The 19910-nt window shown below is 37.8% G+C and overlaps 1 protein-coding gene across 1 annotated transcript in view; it reads right to left on the bottom strand.

Moving 5' to 3' along the window:
- Positions 1 to 400: 400 nt before the first annotated feature.
- The window catches only part of HORMAD2 (HORMA domain containing 2), a 96081-nt gene continuing 76571 nt past the window's right edge, over positions 401 to 19910 (bottom strand). The window contains exon 11 of the mRNA XM_032256852.1: positions 401 to 1424. Coding sequence (XP_032112743.1) covers positions 1320 to 1424 — 105 coding nt within the window. The 3' untranslated portion in view covers positions 401 to 1319. The remainder of the gene's footprint in view (positions 1425 to 19910) is intronic.

Genomic DNA, 19910 nt, shown 5'->3' with positions numbered 1-19910 from the left:
TTCTCGCCGGCAGGCCCCAGTGCTACAGCCCAATTTAAGGCCCCTGTTTGGTAGGCTGCCCTAGATAGTCAGGAATGGCTGAGAGTCTGGCAAGGGGCGGTGCTGAACAGGCAGGCTCCCTGAGATTTTCCTACAGAGATTCACCTTAGTCTGGGTCAGAGGTTGCTGGCTCTCCATTTTGTGTATGTGTGTGTGTGTGTGTGTTAGAATCTGGAAAGTTTTCCACAGTGCCTGAACCTGAGAGTTGGATTTAGTAGAAAGGAGGCAGGCCTAGTAATCCATATTTTAACAAGCATTCCAGGTATTGATGATCTCACTACAGTTTACGTTTGAAGAAACACTGATGTAGGCAAAGAGATTTTTCCTTTCTGTGGGAAATAAGATGAACAACCAAAAAAAATCTTGTATTTTTATTTTATTTAACCATAAGTCACACACTTAACATTTAACTTATTGGTCTAATCCATTTAAATTAAATTACTAAACCTCACTTCATAACTTACTAAATCTAATGTTATATAAATAATAGAAATAACACTTTAAATCATTTATTGTTCATTTCATACTAGTCATTAATTTGGTCTATCAAAATTCTTCTAGAATAAGGAAGGAACTAATAGCATCATTTGCAGGTTACAGACTGGTAAACTGAAGTGATTATTGGGAAATATTTAATATAGGTCTTAAGAAGAGTGCCAGGTTCCTGAATTGCAGCATGTTCCCTGTTTTGGATTGTCTAACAGAAGAGGGCCTGAGGCCAGAGTTGAGGGAAAGCACATTTTGGTCCCACAATTAGCTGATCAACCTTGTGACTGAGGTTAATACATAAATCACACCTGGATAAGCGCCTCCACACACATCCTATGCAACTCTGTGGGAATATTTAATACAGCTACAGAAGGATTCCAGTACACAGGTTACAACAAGTTAAAACATTTCATGGGAGTCTAAATAATTGAAGAGTTTAATTATGAAAAAAAAAAAAAAATCCTTCTTTCCTTTGAGAAAACAGCTTCTTTCCAAAATATCTACTGTGGCTCTTTTACAAATATAATATAAAAGGCGCTTCATCTCTAACCCAGCTTTAAAGTAATGCTATCCCAAGGCAGCTCTATTGACCTTGTTTCCTTGTGGCAAAGTGAACTCATGTCCTACCTGACCAGCAATTTGGCACTTAGTAAACTGACAGAAAAAAGTTGAGCAAAAAACTTAGAAAAAGGTTTTGGAAACAGGAATTTACTTTCCTGCTAAGACAATTCATGCATGTTTTTACAAAATAAACTTATTTTAAAATAAATGTAGCAAGAATTATCTAGGTTTCATTTTCTGTTAGGGACGAAGACCTTCTCTGGTTCACTGACCTTCCTCTTCTTCCTGGAGCACTCAGAACTTTGCTGACTGCACACAAAATTCATTCTTTGAATCTGTGAGAATCACCAGAGAGAGGCATAATTCAGCAGAGATTTTGACATCTGCACAAGACATATATTAGACAGGTAGACCAAGCATTAATCCCTCAAGCTGCATAACGGATCCCAACCTGCTTTCCTGTGGGCTGGTTTGGCCCTGCATAGAGGCCTTGCTGCCAGTATCAGAGTCTGGTATTCCAAATTTCAGGAGCTAAGTTTCCCTTGGAGGCAGCCAGTTTCTGGGACAGTTTTTTGGCTCTCTCCAGTGAATTCAACACATCCAATTCTTGAGAGAAGGCTTGTCAAGGTGTGGGGCCAAGAAGGAGCAATTAAGGTTCAGGAGAGATCTGGGACACTGATTGCTTTAGAGGCAAATGTAATTTAAGTCCCAGTTTCAGGTAGTAGGGACATACTGCCTTGTCTTTTCTATGGTATGTTCAGATTAATGAATTAAGAAGAACCATAATCTTTCTACTGAGGAGTATGTTATTGGTGAAAGGGAAGTTGGTTAGTGAATCATTATAGATATATATTTTGCCATTGAGTTTGGCTTTGCTAAAGATTTTATAGCTTATTTTTGCTTAACTGAGTGAACAATTAGATATAATCTGTGAAACAATCCCTAATGCCTGGAATTCCAAGAAACACATAGAGGACATTTATATATTTTCCAGCCACTAGATGGGAGGAAAGGTTTTTCCATGTCCTGTGTTTTCTCTTTGGAAGGAAAATTGAATAAGATATATATTTTTTTAAAGCAAGACTTGTGAGAATATATAGTAGAGGTTCCAAATTTATCCTTTTTGTCTTTTCTAGGAGAGGCATGTTATTATTTAATTGATATGCTATTATAATAAAATAGTGGAAGTGCCAATAAAACATTTAAGTACCATTAGAAACAAAGGTTGGGTGTCAAATGGCTAATTTAAGCACTAATTCATCCTTTAGTTTTAGAAAGCAGTTGAATTTCTGATTTCAGAAACCACAAATTCCCTTTGGTTTATACTAAGACAGAAGCTATATAAAACTCTGGGAAAATAAATAGAGCAGCCCAGCAAATAACTCATTTTCTTATACATGTAAAAATTTGAAATGGCTTGTTCTAAAGGAAAGGAAATACCAACATAAAAACTTAAAGCACAAAAACTAAGTTGTTATCTAGGAGATGCATTTGTTATGGTTTGACTCTAGGAAAAGTATCTGGTAAAACTTAACTTGTCTAGAAATGTTCCTTGGGCACGCTTTCCATTTAAACCAAACTATCCTCTCTTCTATCAAATCTAGGTACACATGAAAGAAGAGAAGATGAGTGTACAAATTCTCAAATGACCAGTTGACCTGACGGTTTAATAGTTTTGTTCTCTTTTTCTTCCATTGTTCAAATAAATCAAAGTTTAATTACAAGTTGCAGAACTGTAATTTTATTGCAGTGACTCAAAATATCTTCAATAATGAAGGTATTTTCAGTATCTTCAATATCTCAAGGTAATAGTGAAACCTGGGAACTCTCAATAGTTTATAGAATATCAGTGGGCTGAAAAACAAGTAAGTTATCAGTCAGGGGATACTTCTTAGCATAGATGAATAATCTATACAAACTACATAAACCAACAAATTTATCCACAGAAAGGAATATTTGAGAAACATTTTTCAGGCGTATTCCAACTGGCTGAGTTTGTATACTTGGCGCCAAAGCCAACATCCAAGCAAAGGGCCAGTGATCAGGCAGGCTAGAAAGATTATCTGGATGATCTGAACAACATCAGATGATCATCAAATGACTTCTAATACATTTCATATTATATTTTAAACATACACCTTTTGAAGTATTTCTTTTTTCTTTTTTTTAATTATTAAGTGTTTCTTGATGCAGACTAACAAGAGGCTGCTATGATCTGTTTGCCAATAGAGCCTCAGGAGTAGAGTATCCACATACGTATCTGAAAAAAGCCCAGAAGATATGCTTTCTGTGTATGATGTTGCCCTATTTTCCATCTTTGGTTTAGTAACATATTCTCCATTTGAGAAGCCAAAAAGCAGGCTTTGCCTTAGGCACAAATAGGATAGCCAGCTGATTTGGTAGCAGTATTTGGGAAGCTCTAGAAAGGATTCCTTCTTCTAAATCATCACTTATTCCTTTATTCACTCCCTTAAAAAATGCTTGTTAGTTGAATGTTCTCCCAGAGTTCTGTCTTTGGCTTTCTCCTTATTCTCCACACCTTCCCTGAGTGATCTCATCCACTTCTAGGAATCAATTACCATTCATAAGCAAAGACCCCACATTTATGTTTACAGCCTAGACCTTCCTTCTGACCTTCAGATCCATGTGTGTATCCAACTGCCGACTAAGAATCTCCACATGGGTATTCCAGAGAAAACTCAAGCACAGTCTGCCCAAATTGGAATTCATCCTCTGCTTCTCTAAGCCTGTTCCCAATCGTCGTTCTCACTCACCCAAGGTGTCCAAGTTAAAAACCAGAGAATTATCCATGACTACTCCATCATTCTCTTGCTAGCATCTAATTAATCACTAATTCCTTTTGGTCCTACCTCCTTACTGGCTCTCAAATCCATCCATTGTCACCTATTCCCATTATTGCTTTAGTGCAGGCAAACATCATCTCTCCCAATCACTCCTACTCCCACTGTGACTGCTTCTCTAATCCATTCTCTACTCTGGAGCACAGTCTTATATGCAGATCTGACCACATCACTCTTCTGCTTCATCAATCATCCATTAATAACTTCCCATGGACCTCAGAATAAAGTCCAGGTGCTTTATGGTTGTGGCCTATGTCTGCAGCATCATCTTCCCCCACACTTAACCACTTGCAGTTCTAATGGGCCCTGCTTGCCCCGCTCTGGACTTTGCCTTTAATGCCCACTCCTACGCTTTGTTCCTCCCTTCTTCATTTGGTCCAGAGGCAGCTCCAGAGTTTTTTCTGCCTGCTGGGCTTCCCTGACGCCCCAGGGCTGGGTTCTGCTCTTACCCCCTTTGTAGCATTTACTATGTAGTATTATCAGGCCTACTTACTAATCTTCCCATCCAGAGTATAAACTCCTTGAGGTTAGTGCCATTTTTTTTTCTTTTTGAGATGGAGTCTCGCTTTGTCGCCCAGGCTGGAGTACAGTGGCACAATCTCAGCTCACTACAATCTCCATCTCTCAGGTTCAAGCAATTCTTGTGCCTCAGCCTCCCAAGTAGCTGGGATTACAGGCACCTACCACCACGCCCAGCTACTTTTTGTATTTTTAGTAGGGACAGCATTTTACCATATTGGCCAGGTTGGTCTCAAACTCCTGATCTCAGGTGATTTGCATGCCTCAGCCTCCCAAAGTGCTGGGATTACAGGCATGAGCCACCATGCCCAGCCCCAATATTTTAATGATCTTTGTATTCTCGGTTCCTGGCATCTGGTAGATGCTCTTTAATTATTGGCTGAATGAATGAACAAATAAATTAAATTGATTTTAAGCCAGGCCATGAGCAAGGCACTAAAATCATATCTCTAGTAATACAAAGATCAATGAGACATAGTTGGTTTCCTAGAATTGAGCCTTGCAAAGGAGAGACATTAAGTATACAATTACAATATAATGCAATATAATGTAATGCCAAAATAGGCAGTCAGCAATTCATTCAGCAGTTATTTATTGAGTGTCAGCTATATGCATGGCACTCTTTGAGGTGTTTGGGACAAATCAGTGAACAAAAAAGATAAAAATTCCTGCCCCATGGATTTTACAATCTGGCTGTGTTACTTTTTGGCTTCATACTTTCCAATGGCATCCATTGCTTTTAGGAAAAGTCCAAAAATGGCCTTTCATAGCCCAGATATGGTTCTTTACATTTTCAAGAGAGGGAAAGTGTCACAGACCCTGATGAAAGCTGTGTACTCTCTCTTCAGAAAAGTGCTCACATCTCCACTCACTCATCTACTTTGGCAGGCTGTTTGAGGCATTATTAGAACGCCTGAGTACTTCCCAGTTAGAGTTATGACTCCTCAGGCCCTGGCTGTGCCTAGCCTCATACCTTGCTTCTTATACCTTGGTTCCTCTTAATTCTGAACCTTTGCACATGATATTTCTTCTGCCTAAAATGATCTTTCCCCTCCACTGCCCCTCCCTTTTTGCCTAGTTGATTCCTGCTCATTCTTTCAGATCTCAGATAAAAAATTATTTCCTCAAAGAAACTCTCTCCATCACAAATAAGTTAGGTCTCCCAATCATAGAACTGTATAGAGTTCTAGGAGATTAGGAACATGCATGTCTTGGTTACATTTGTATCACTAACATATACCAAGTGCCTTGACATAGTAAAGTTTCAATAAATACTTTTTGATGAATAGATTTTCAAAGAGCACTCTGCCTGAAGTGTAGAAATGTATTGGAGACATCAAGCAGATACAGGTGATGAGTCTGCTATAGTGGTAGACAGGTGATAACTTGCGTGGCAGTGGAGATGGAGAGAAGTCAAACTTGAGAGATATATTTGGGAGATAGAGTCAGAAGGATGGCCGATTGGATACCATGGTAAGAGAGAGATAGATGGGTCAATAATAACTCCCCAGTTTCTACTTTAGCTAACTGCATGGATAGAGGTGCTGTTATCTCAGGTTGAGAACAATGGGAGTTTTGAGCCTACTGAGTTTGGAGTGCCTGCAAAACCTCCACGTGGACAGGTTGAATTGGTGACTATATGTGGAAGTCTGAAGTTCAAGAAAGAGGTCTGTAGTTAGGGATGTAAATTTGAAAGTCATAAGCATATGGAGGGTAATTAATGCTGTGGGTGTGGAAGAGTTTGTTTATTGAAAGACCAGAGCGTGAAAAGGGAAAGAGATCAGGACATAGCCTAAGGAACTCCAACATTTAGAGATAAGTTAGAGGATGAGCCAACAAAGGAAACTGAGAAAGAGAGAGACAAAAGAAGACAAGCAGACTGTCATGTTGAGAAAGCCAGGGGGTTTTAAGAAGAAGAAGAGGAGAAATTAAAAGGTGGTGGTCAATAGTGTCAAGTGTTGCTGAGAGGGCAAGGAAGATGAAGACTCAAATATGTCCACTTGATTTCACCACATGGAGTTTACTGGATTGGTGGGAAGTCACCTTGAAGTCATTTGAAGAGTGAATAAAAGATTAAAGAAATTGAGGCAAGTACACAAAGTTGTATAGAAGTCAAGAGGGAGTGACCAACTCACCAGGGGAATTTAGAGAGGATCCTTAGAAGAGACATTGAGCTGGGTCTTGAAGGATAAGTAGCAGTTCACCAGACTGGAAGTGGTGGTGGGAGCAGGGGGAGATTATTCTAGGCAGAAAGTTCAATATGTTTAAAGACAATGAAACATGAAAAGATACAGAAAATATATGAGATGGTGGGAAATGTCCCTTTATTAGATTGGCTCTTAGGGTTAGGCATTATGTATCCAACACACTACTGTTAAAAATGACTCAATAGGACGTTAGTATAAGCGAATTTACCAAGTGGTCTCCAAGTGGCAGCCTATTAAAAACAGAGCCTCACAGGTTTAAAAAAAAAAAAAAAAAAAAAAAAAAGACAGATATGTTGTGACACAGAAAGGGCAGTTTAGGGCACAGTACTTGTTTTGCATGAGGAGGTAGACCTGCATGGGGAACCAAGGGAGAGGGCAGCCCCAGGCAACCAAGAAATATGGTGAGTTTTGTGCTTGGGGTGAGTGCGGGGAATTTTGCTTACTTCAAAATTATTTTTCAAGTCCGATCTGGCAAAATGTTTTCTTTTGAGAAAACCAGTTCTCACCAGTATAAATGTGTAGTTAAGTTTATGTCTAGAATCTTTGGGTTTGGCAGTTTTCAGATCAAATATTTCTATGGTTCAAAGGATCTATGTCCCTAAAAGTAAGTTATAGCACTGATGTTAGTTTTGATTCCCTTAACATTTATCTTTTTGCCACAATGAAAGGTAGATCAACAGTAATTATAAAATAAATGCTATTAACATAAATGTAGTTTGTTAACATTGTGATGAATGAGCAGTAAGAAAGCAAATGCTTTGAGAGAATACTAACCTCCAACACCAGTGGAGCTGTAGACTTTCTTAATATGTTGGTGCAGTAAGGGCAAGAAAGGAGTAAAACATGACAAAAATTATCCAAGTTTATGGTAATGCCATTGACCAAGATTGGAAACAGAAGTTGAGGGAGTGGGAGGTGGGAACATGGTGGGGAAATAGATGGAGAAATAATTGACTCTGTTTTTAAGATTCTGAATTGGAGGTGAGATATCCAAATGTTCACTAGGCGTTGCCTATGTGAACTGGAACTAAGGATGGAGGAAATCACATCGAGAGCACATTGGGGACTATCCCATGTTTTACGGGACTTATGAAGGGGTTGCCCATTCAATTAATTTCTTTATCTTCTGCAGTTTGTGGCCAGAGTTCTGGACGATGACTATCTCCCGTTAGGAGATAAATGTATATTCTTCTTAGGCTCACAATCAGATATTTCCATTTATCTCCAAAAGTTATTATATAAGTTCCCCCTTACCCCTCTTCTCTAAGGCATCATATGACTTAAAATTTTATAATTCATTTATTTGAAAAATATTTTTTGAGCACCTTATGTGTGCCAGACATTGTGCTAAACACTAAAGATACAAAACTGATCAAGACACTTCCTGTCCTCAAAGAAGGCCTGGTAGGGGGAAACAAACAGGTTACCAAGAAAATGACAGAGTCATGTATAGGGTCCAGCAGGGGTTCGAAAAAGATCTTATCAGTTCTTTCTGGGGAGGCCTGGCAAGGCTTCAAAAGGGATATAAAGCTTGAACTAATTAATGCAAAATGAGCAGACATTCACTAGGCAAACAGCATTAGGAAATGGGGTTGCAGATAACACACTTTAGACAGAAGGAGCACAGGTACAGGGACATAAAGTATGATACCTCTGGGGAATTGGGTGTAGTTCTACAGGGCTAACAGGAAAGGTGTGGGAGTGGTGGGCTGGGTCAGACAATGTCATTCTTTAAAGTTTGGATTTTGTAATGGGAGTTCGTAATGAAGTGCACTGAAGGGTTCCAAGAGCAGATCTGTTTTAGAAAGATCCCTATGGCAGCAGTGTGAAGGGTGGATTGGAGAGGAGTGAGATAAGAAGCAATGAGGTTACTTCAGAAAAAAGATGACCTGAGCAAGACCAAAAGCAGCAGTGAAGTTAGAGGGAGAGCATTAAACGGATAGAGGGCTCAGGAGAGACAGAATGAATGCCTGAAGCTGAGCCCTACCATCACTTGATCATTCATTGGAATGAGCACAGGTATAGTAAAGGAAAGAAAGGAGTAAAACATGACAAAAAATTACTCGTTTCTGATTATGCCAGTGACCAAGATGGGAAATAGAAGTCAAGGGAGTAGGAGAAAGGAGCATGGTAGGGAAGATGGATGAAGAAACACCCTGTTTTCAAGATTCTGAATTGGAATAGATGTCAAATGAGGATGTCCACCGGGCATTGACTGTGTGATGTGGAGCTAAGGACGAAGGAAATTGCATTGAAGGCATAGATTGAAAGAAGTGTTTACTTGGGACAAAAGAAAGGATATTACTGCTTCTGAGGTCTGAAGGAATGAGCTAAAGTGGATACAGAGATATGCAAATATCTAAATATGGGAGCAGAAAGTTGAATGATTTATGTTTGATGGCCTTTATTCTATGAAGTACAGTTTAGGTCATCTACTTAGAAAGGGAGTAAATTGGTCTTGGGTGGCATTTAAAACACTTAAATGGTGAAAGTACAGAATGGTCATTTGGTGAAAGTACAGAATGGTCATGTGGACAATGGGAAAAGCAGTAGATCATAGATTTGTAAAAATAATGTAGACTGTTACTTAGGATCCAGATAGCTTTAAGACTTATTACATTCAAATTAAACATTTAAATGCTTACAACAGACTATATACTAAAAACATCACATATGTTATGTTATTTATTCCTCACAATAACTGTGTGTGATGGGAGAGTGAATGGTTATTCCTCTTTTACAGATATAGAAACTGAAGCTCAGAGAAGTGAAATGACTTATTCAGTTCACACATTTAGTAAGTAGAAGTTTTTAACCCAGGTCTCCTGATTTAAGTTTAGTGCTCCTTATATTTTGTTTCTTCAACCCAAAGGGGAAAACAAGGTAAGAAATTATAGAAGAGACCATAAGAATTCTTTGTAGGGCTCTTAAGCTGCTATCTGGGGTTGACCTTTCCTTAGGCACAGCCTATTGGGACCTTAAACTAAACACAGCCAAAGTCAAATATATTGTTTCTCCTTTGTAACCAATTTTTCCTCATGACGCTACAATTTCTGCAAATCGTCATTTCCTAGTCATCAAAGGTAGAAAACATAGCCACCTTAGATTCCTTTCTCATCTCCTAATGCCTACACAGTGTTCTTGTAATGAGTAAATGGAATAGCACAGTAGAGCACTTGGTACAACATCTCAAATGTGCAAGTCATTCAGTGACTGACAGTTATCATAATTCCTCCTGCCACAGGAATCCCTAACTTCAGGCAAATTGGATATTTGTGTTACATTGAAAAATGGACCCCCAAAAGATGTCCATATCCTAAATTCTGAAACCTATAAATGTGACCTTACATGGCAAAAGTATAAAAGGGAGGGAGTGTCTCTATAGATGTAATAAAGGATCTTGAAATGGAGAGTTCTTCTTAATTATCCAGGTAGACCCTAAATGTTATCATATATATCCTTGTAAGACTAAGGCAGTGGGAGATGTGAACACAGACAGAAGAGAAGACAATGTGACAATAGGGTCAGAGACTGTTGTGACCAGGAATGCCAGCAGCTACTAGAAGCTGGACAAGGCAAAGAACAAAACCTCTCTTAGAGCCCCCAGAGGCAGTGAGGTACTACTGACATGTTGATTTCAATCCACCCTTCACACTGCTGCCGTAGGGATCTTTCTAAAACAGGTCTGCTCTTAGAACCCTTCAGTGCACTTCATTACAAACCCCCATTTTTAAAATTTTTATTTATTTATTTATTTATTTATTTTGAGACAGAGTCTTGCTCTTTCACCAGGTGCCAGGCTGGAGTGCAGTGGCACAATCTCCGCTCACTGCAACCTCTGCCTCCCAGCTTCAAGCGATTCTCCTGCCTCAGTCTCCTGAGTAGCTGCGACTACAGGCACACTCCACCATGCCCAGCTAATTTTTGTATTTTAGTTAGAGACAGGGTTTCACTATGTTGGCCAGGAGGGTCTCAATCTCTTGACCTCATGATCTACCCACCTCAGCCTCCCAAAGTGCTGGGATTACAGGTGTGAGCCACCATGCCCGGCCATTGTTGGTGTTTTAAACCACCAAATATGTAATTTGTTACAGCAACCAAGGGAACTAATCCTCCAAACATACCACATTCTTTTCCCTCTTCTCTATTTCCTCTAAATTTAAGAAAACAGAAATCTTCCATTGCTTTCTTTCTTTTAAGTTTTGAATAATTCCCTCAAGGCCAATTTCTAATAGAACTTCATCCACAAAGCCTCTTTTGGTCCTTTAATCTGACATGAACTTTCTTTCTAATGAAAATCCACAGCATATTTTTGTAATTAAATGTTTGTGACAACATAAATACTTATAAACAAATTGTCCTATATCTGGGATTGGATTTTTATTTAGGAATTCATGTGTATTAATTTTATGGTCTTTTGCCTCTCTGCAATACATTACACAATGTCTTTCATACAGTAAGTATTAATAATTCTTTTGCTACATTACTTCTGCTACTTATAAAAGTGTTCATTCAGTTACACAGTTATTCATACATTCAAAAGCCATACTGTCTAAATTGATAGCTATCAGCTACATGTGGCCATTTATATTTAAATTAATCAAAATGGAATAAAACAAAATTTACTTCCTCAGTTGCATTAGCCACATTTCTAGTGCTCAATAGCCACACGTGGTGAGTGGCTACCTATTTGACATCGCAGATACAGAACATTTTCATCATCACAGAAAGTTCTGTTGGACAAAGAGAGCTATTCTATGTGGTAACCTTGAATACTTACAAGTAAATAGAAAATTTCTAGGGACTATGATGATAATAAGAATATAGATACTAGAAATAATGTTTCCTCAAAACACAAAGGCATATTATGATAAAAATGATGTTTCCCAAGATTAATTCCTCAAATAAATATAATCTCAATCAAAATTCCAATAATACATCTTTTGGAATTTGTTAGTCTGATTCTAATAGTTAACTGAAAAAGCAAATGTATGAGAAAATCTTAAAAACCAAAAAAGAAGAAGAATGAGGAGAAACAGTTACCCTTCCAGATATTAAAACCTACTATAAAATTAATTTAAAAATATAGCAACAGTACAAGAGCATGTACATAGATCAGTGAAATAGAATAGCAAATTTAAAAACAAACTTATGCTTTGGTTTATGAAAAAAGGTGGCATTTCAATTAGCAGGGAAAGGGCAGGCTATTCAGGTGGTACGAATAAAATGGGAAAAAAGTTCTCATACTGGGGGAAATTTCCCAGCTAACTTAAGGAACAAAATGTATAAACCCAAACTACAAATTTATTAAAACAAAATATAGAAAAAATGATCTATAACTTTAGCACTGGGAAGAGCTTCTTAAGCAACATATAAAATGTATAAAATAGTGAGATCATGGAAAAACATCTGAATTCACAGGTCGGAAGACAATGTTGTTAAGATGTCAATACTACCCAAAGCAATCTACAGATTCAACACAATCTTTGTCAAAATCCCAAAAACATTTTTTGCAGTGATAGAAAAACCCATTCTAAAATTTATATGGGATCTCAAAGATCTCCAGATGGTCAAAACAATCTTGAATAAGAAAAACAAAGCTGAAGGTCTCACATTTCCTGATTTCAAAGCTTACTACAAACTTACAGTAATCAAAACAGTGTGATACTGGCATAAAGACAGACATATAGACCAATGGAGTAAAGAGCCCAGAAATAAACCCTCATGTATATGGTCAAATGATTTTCAACAAAAATGCCAAGATCATTCAATGAGGAAAGACAGTCTTTCCAATAAACGCTGTTGAGAAAACAGAATACCCATATGCAAAAGAATAAAGTTGGACCTTTATTTTAGATCATGCATAAAAGTTAACTCAGAAAAGCTCAAAGACCTAAACTTAAGAGCCAAAACTATAAGGCCCTTAGAAGAAAACATAAGGAAAATCTTTATAACATTGCAGTTGACAAGGATTTCTTAGATATGACACAAAAAGCAAAGTCAAAAGAAAAAATAGGTAACTTGGACTTCAAAATTTAAAACTTTTGTCCATCAAAGGACACTGTTATCAAGAAGGCAATCCATGGAATGAGAAAAAAAATTTGCAAATTATATATCTGATAATGGATTAATGTCCAAAATATATAAAGCATTCCTAAAATTCAACAACAACAAAACAACCTGATTTTAGTGGGTATGGTGGCTCACACTTGTAATCTCAGCTATTCAAGAGATTGAGGCAGGAAGATCACCTGAACTCAGGAGTTTGAGACCAGCCTGGGCAACATAGTGAGACTCTGTCTCTTAAAATACAAACAAACAAAATCCTGAATTTAAAATGGGCAAAGGACTTGAAGATACATTTCTCTAAATAAGATATGCAATTGGCCAATTTGCATTTCATCAGAGATGCAAATTAAAACCACAGAGATATATAGCACTTCATACTCATTATAATAGCTATTCTTAAAAAAAAAAAAAAACAGTAACAAGTTGGGGATGATGTGAAGAAACTGGAACACTTGTGCATTGCTGGTAGAAATGTTAAATGGTGCAATGCTACGGAAAACAGTAGAGCGGTTCTTCAAAAAATTAAAAATAGAATCACCATATTATCCAGCAATTCCACTGCTGGGTACACATCCAACAGCATTATTCACAATAGCCAAAAGGTAAAAGCAACCCACCTGTCCCTCGATAGATGAATGAATAACAAAATATGGTATATACATACAATGGAATATTATTTGGCTTTAAAAGGAAGGATATTTTGATACATGCTGAAACATGGATGAACTTTGAGGACATTAAGTGAAATAAGCCAGTCACAAAAGAACAAATATTACATAATTCCACTCGTATAAGATATATAGAGTAGTCAATTCATAAAGACAGAAAATAGAATGATGATTACCAGGGGCTATGGGGAGAGGGAGATGGGGAGTTATTGTTTAATGGGTATTGAGTTTCAGTTTGGGAAGATGAAAAAACTCCTGGAAATGGTTAGTGGTGACAGTTGCACAACAATGTAAATACACTTAATGCCACTGAACTGTACCCTTAAAAATGGTTAAAATGGCAAATTCTATATTATATATTGTTTACCACAATAAAAAATCAATGCAAAAGGAAAAAAAAGAAGTCAGCACATGGCCGGCTGTGGTGTCTCATGCCCGTAATCCCAGAACTTTGGGAGGCCAAGGCAGGTGGATTACTCGAGCCCAGTGGCTTGAGAACAGCTTGGGCAACATGGATAAACCCTATATCTACAAAAAATACAAAAAATTAGCTGGGCATGGTGGCATATGCCTGTAATCCCAGCTACTCAGGAGGCTGAGTTGGGAGAGGATTGCTTGTGAGCAGGAGGCAGAGGTTGCAGGTGAGCCAAGATCATGCCACTGCACTCTAGCCTGGGCAACAGAGTGAGACCCTGTCTCAAAAAAACAAAAAAAGGAAAGAAAATCAGTACATGATTTATAAAAATGATGAAACCATAAAAAATAAGTGCCTTCTCTTATTGCAATGCAAACTTTGAACAGGACTGTTTAGTTTCACTAATCAAAAACTTCAAATATCTTCTAGCCCCCTAGGCCTCTATCCTAGAGAAATGCTCCCATATATGCACAAAGAGTTATGTTCAAAGACATTCCTGAAGCAATGTTCCTAAGAGAAAGTGAAAACTTAAATGTTCCATCAATATCAAAAACTTGAAATAAACCTAGAATACTTTAATACTAAGGATTACTATGCCACAGTTAAAAAGAATGAGGCTTACTTAAGTGTACTGATAGGGAAAAATCTATAAGACGTATGTTAAGTGAAAAAAGTAAGTTCAAAAAAAGGACAATATTATGGCATTTGTGATTTTAAGATGTCTACAAATCAAATGTATGCAGGTATATACCTACATACAGTACTGCCTAATAAAAATAGAATACAAAACACAATTACACACCAGATAAATACTCTTAAATTTCAGCCATATTTTAAGATTGTTGAAATTAAAATTTAATATTTAATTTAACCCAATATATTAAAAACTATCATTTCAATTTATGAATATTAAAATGATGGAGATATTTTACATTTTTTTTTGGTAATACGTCCTCACAATCCAGCATATATTTTATACTTACATCTCAATTCAAACTAGCCATATTTTCAAGTGCTCAATAGCTACATGTGGCTAGTGGCTGCCATATTGAACAACGCATTGTGTGTGCACATGTGCATGTGTGTGTGCGTGAGTGCATGTGTGTGTGTTTGTGTGTATATTTTGAGACAGCCTAGGCTAGGGTGCAGTGGTGCCATCCACAGCTTACTGCAGCCTTGACCTCTCCGTCTCAGGTAATCCTCCCACCTCAGCCTCCTGAGTACCTGGGACTACAGGCATGCACCACCACGCCCAGCTAATTTTTGTATTTTTCGTAGAGATGGGGTTTCACCATGTTGCCCAAGCTGATCTCAAACTCCTGAGCTCAAGTTATCAGCCCACTCCAGCCTCCCAAAGTGCTAGGACTACTGGTGTGAGCCACTATGCTTAGCCTGTATGTGTGTTTTAAATGCAAAGGAAAAGGTATGGAATACCCTTATTGGCAGTTTTTGAACCATCTATGAGACTGTATTCACGTGTAAATTATATTAAATATATTTAAACTTAAAAAGATGAAGTTTCATATTAATGTGTTTATTAATTCTGTTAAAATTGTGTCTTCTATTACTTGATATGTTTATAATAATCAACATGTTTATTACTTTAATCTCTTTTATCCCCTTTATTTCAAAGTGATAAAAAATGTTATTGTAAAAATCTTTTTATTTGTAATCTTGCTTTATTTGTAAAGGTAAGAAAGAACATTTTAAAATATAACATTATTTGGCTTTTTAAAATTATAAAATATTCTAAAATATTATTAAATGCTTTTTGATAGAAAAATATCAGTTACTTTCTTACTTTCAAATGCCTGGGCAAATAATTATGAATTCTGTGGTAGTTAAAAGTGGATACATTAAATACATAAACACGCACAAGCACATACTTGAGGTAATTATAAAAATGAAAAAAGTTCTTTCTTGGTTTGTGGCATGAATAGAGGAAATTTACAGGCAATGACATGATGGTGTCATTAGATGTACTAAAGTTTGACATACGTTTGCTGATTCTTCAAAAAAGAGATGAAAAGATAATAGATACAGAATTGGAAATGCAATACCCTGCTTCTCACAGACTTGCTATGTAGGTCATTTGCTTGAACATGAGTCTCTATAAGTGCTTTAGCAGGTGTTGAAAGGAACATAGCGTAACTGTAAGTACAGAAATGACTATAGAGATAGGTCCCATAAAATATCAGAAAAAGACCACTTTGGTATGAAAATTGTCTAAGATGGAAGATCTCTACTGGTACAATATCTAAACCTCAGGTCATAACTGCCTGTCTCACTGGCAGAAAGGAGAGATCAAAGTAGACAACAGTTAGGAATTCTGGCATCCCCCAATAAAGTTCCTCCATACATGGCAGAGGCAGAGTTGCAAGATACAGTCACTAAGAAGTCAGATTTTCACTTGAAATTGGCCCTAAATTCACTTGAAGAGAAATAGAAAGCCTCTAAAGAGAAGCAGTTGGGTGTTCAGAATAAGGTTAAGTTTTACATGAGGGGTACACACCTAAACTTAATGTTCATATTATTTTTCCAGGAAATGATGAAACATTTTCAAAATTTCTAACACAAAATGAGAATAATCATACCTCTCTTCCTGATCTACTTTTTAAAAAACATATTCAAACACTTTGCTGTAATTAACAGAATTTTCTACAGCATCAATTTAGTTCAAGTACAGTTATTTAATTGCCTCCAGTTTTGTTAGTTTTATATATCTATTTCAATAGCTAAAACATATAAATAATAATAATATGCAATTCAAAGGTAACATAAAAGTATATAGTGAAACTCTCCTGCTGTCCCAGAACCACTCAAGTCTCCTCCTGAAAGACAACCACTGTTACCAGTTTCTTTTACATCTTGCAAAAACATCTGCACTGTTTTCATTTTAAAATCAACTGCATCACTAAAAACTTAAACTGTTATAAAATTCATGATATCACTCTCTTCAAGTTGTTTTATTTAATCTGGGCCAGGCCTGGCCACAGTAAGAGTAAATGAGGAAATGGAGCGTTGTGACCAAGTAACAGACCTATCTGCAGGGCTACTCTTGGTCTTTTACGGAGGTGAGATTTCTTTGCATTCCTCCAGTTATTCTCCCCATCTAGAGAACACATATTCTCCTCCTGACTAAAGAAAATGAAAGAAAATCAAAGAATGAAAGGGTAAAAGAGGAGGGTCAGGCAAGCAGAAGAGTCAAGGCACCATGCTAAGTGCTATGGCGGTGATGAGGGCAGGACACGGTGATGAGGGCAGGACACGGTGGCAGCAGGACAGGAGGGATGGGCAGTAGAGTGGTTCAAGGTAGTAAGGAACACACATATGTAAACAACAAACTCCAACTAACATCCAACACAGGTAAGATGAAGTAAGGGCTAAATAAAGGTACAAGCAGTAGACTGTAAGAATATGGATGGAAAAGAAGAATGGAGAGAGGCCTTCATAAATTAGCCCTGGGCTGGCTAAGCATGTTTGACAAGTCTCAGAGTGCACATATTTTCCCTGACTCATGAAAACTTAGAGCTGGGAGAATGCCAGAGCAGTGTGCTGAAGCTCAGTCAGTAAGGAAGTGTTTTGGAACCAACATGGAGAGGAAAAAACTAAGGACCTTGCATACACCCAAAAAAAATAGGAAAAATAATAAAAGCCCTTCTGGGGCTCACAACTGGCCTTCAGTAGTGAATCAGAGAAAAAACATAAACATTTTCAAAAGCTTTACTATTTAGTTAAAATCAGGGCTGCCAGGCATTGCTCAACCCCAGGGGGTGCCATTCACATTTCTGTCTATGTGTTAGGTATCCCTGGAATTATGCAGTGCACAATCAGCAAAGTCAGGCATGGCAACCCTGCTGGGGTAAACATTCGATTTTCAACTAACACTTTTTAAATTTCCCCATCACTAAGTTTTTACTTGAAATACAGGGTATTCCTTTAGGCTGATATTTCCTATGAAAGAAAAACCAAACATTTGGAATATATGAATACATTTTCTTAAAAACTCAAGGTTGTTGAGTATAAACTGCAGCAAAGCTATGCTACAGAATATGTCTACATTATATACCTAAAGTATGACATAATATACATATTTTCCAACCTATAAAGATTTTCCATGGTATAGTAGGGCTTCTCAGTTTCAAATCAAGCACTATTTACTTAGAAATGTCGGGCTATTTTGAATCTAGCTGGGCCAGAGAGCAGAGTGGAACAGCATTATGACAAAGCATATGGCACATTTTTATTCTGAGGGCTTTTAAATTCAGTGATTAAAAGTTGAAATTCTCTGCCTTATTTTAGAAGAGCTTTCCTAATTTTTCCCCATTGTCTCTCATTTCACTGGCTTTATCTAATTCAGCCTAAGTTACAGATGTCTACCAAATTGAAAAACATGACAGTAGTTCATATAAAAGAATTTTAAAATGAGATATGAAACTGATTTTTGTGACTAAAGTTTTACCACTATGGGGGCAGGTGCAGGGCTCATGCCTGTAATCCCAGCACTTTGGGAGGCCAAGGTGGGCAGACTGCTTGAGCTCAGGAGTTTGAGATCAGCCTGGGCAACATGGTGAAACCCCATCTCTACCAAAAATACAAAAATTAGCCAGGCATGGTGTTGTGCGCTTGTGGTTCCAGCTCCTTGGATGCCTGAGGTTGGAGGATCACGGGAACCCAGAGAATCGAGGCTGCAGTGAGCGGTGGATTGCATCACTGCACTCTAGCCTGGACAACAGAGCAAGACTCTGGAAAGAAAGAAAGGAAAGAAGAAAGAAAAAGAGAAGGAGAGAGAAAGAAAAAGAGAGAGAGAGGCAGGAAAGAAGGGAGAGAGGGAAGGGAAGGAGAGGAGTGGGGAGGGGAGGGGAAGGGAAGGGAGGGGAAGGAGGGAGGAAGGGAAGGAGGAAGGGAGGAAGGGAAGGAGGGAGGAAGGGAGGAAGGAAGGGAGGAAAGGAGGGAGGAAGGGGGGGAGGGAGGGAGAGAGGAGGAAGGGAGGAAGAGAGGAAGGGAGGGAGGGAGGAAGGGAGGGAGGGAGGAAGGGAGGGAGGGAGGAAGGGAGGGAGGGAGAAAGTTATACACTACGGTTCATAATTCCTGGTTCTAATAATCCTGATTAGGAAGGCTCTAACCAAGTGAAATCAAGAAATATTTGTCGTCCTTAGGTATGGCTGTATTTTATTCTCTTCTCTATGCTTTGTATAGTTGTTGATTATGTAGGAACCAAACTTTTGAGGTTTTTTTTTTTTTTGTTTTTTGTTTTTAACTTTGTGAGTATGAAGCTAAATCCTGGTGATTTTACCCACATTTTCCTCTTTTGTGGAAATATTTACACTGGGGATTTCCACTGAGAGAATTGAGGGAGCTCTTTTTTTTTTCTTTTTTTTTTTTTTTTGGATATAGCAACTGAGGCCATATTTCTACAAAAGCCTCTTTTTTTTCTTTGCCCTACTCTAGGAGAGTGTTTATACACTTAAGAACTAAATTTAGCTGGGCGCTGTGGCTCACGCCTGTAATCCCAGCACTTTGGGAGGCTGAGGCAGGCAGATCACAAGGTCAGGAGATCTAGACCACCCTGGCCAACATGGTGAAACACCATCTTTACTAAAAATACAAAAATTAGCCAGGTGTGGTGGTGTCCGCCTGTAATCCCAGCTACTCAGGAAGCTGAAGCAGAAGAATCACTTGAACCCGGGAGGCGGAGGTTGCAGTGAGTCCAAATTGCACCACTGTACTCCAGCCTGGTGACAAAGCTAGAATCCATCTCAAAAAAAAAATATATTAATTTAACAAGTTCACATGGAATATTACATATGTATTAATATATGTAAAATAAGACCATGTATTTGAAAATGTTTGGTACAATATCTGGCACATGTTAATAATGCAATACAAATTGGTTGTTTCCAGTTGAACACTACCTGACTTTGGTGAACATGTGATTGCTATAAATAAAATGCACTCTAAGCTGGCATGGTGAATTTTAAAAAAAATTTAATTTCTTTTGGGGTATGAGAAGTATAAGGGATCTCTGAGTGATAAGTGAAATTACATATTCAATTCCAAAGCCTTTCACTTCAAATTTCAG

The sequence above is a fragment of the Sapajus apella genome, unplaced genomic scaffold (genome assembly GCF_009761245.1).
Source record: "Sapajus apella isolate SASKATOON/1434 unplaced genomic scaffold, GSC_monkey_1.0 scaffold95, whole genome shotgun sequence".
NCBI lineage: Eukaryota > Metazoa > Chordata > Mammalia > Primates > Cebidae > Sapajus > Sapajus apella.
The sequence above is the reverse complement of the archived record's forward strand: the minus strand, read 5'-3'. Positions and strand labels throughout refer to the sequence as shown.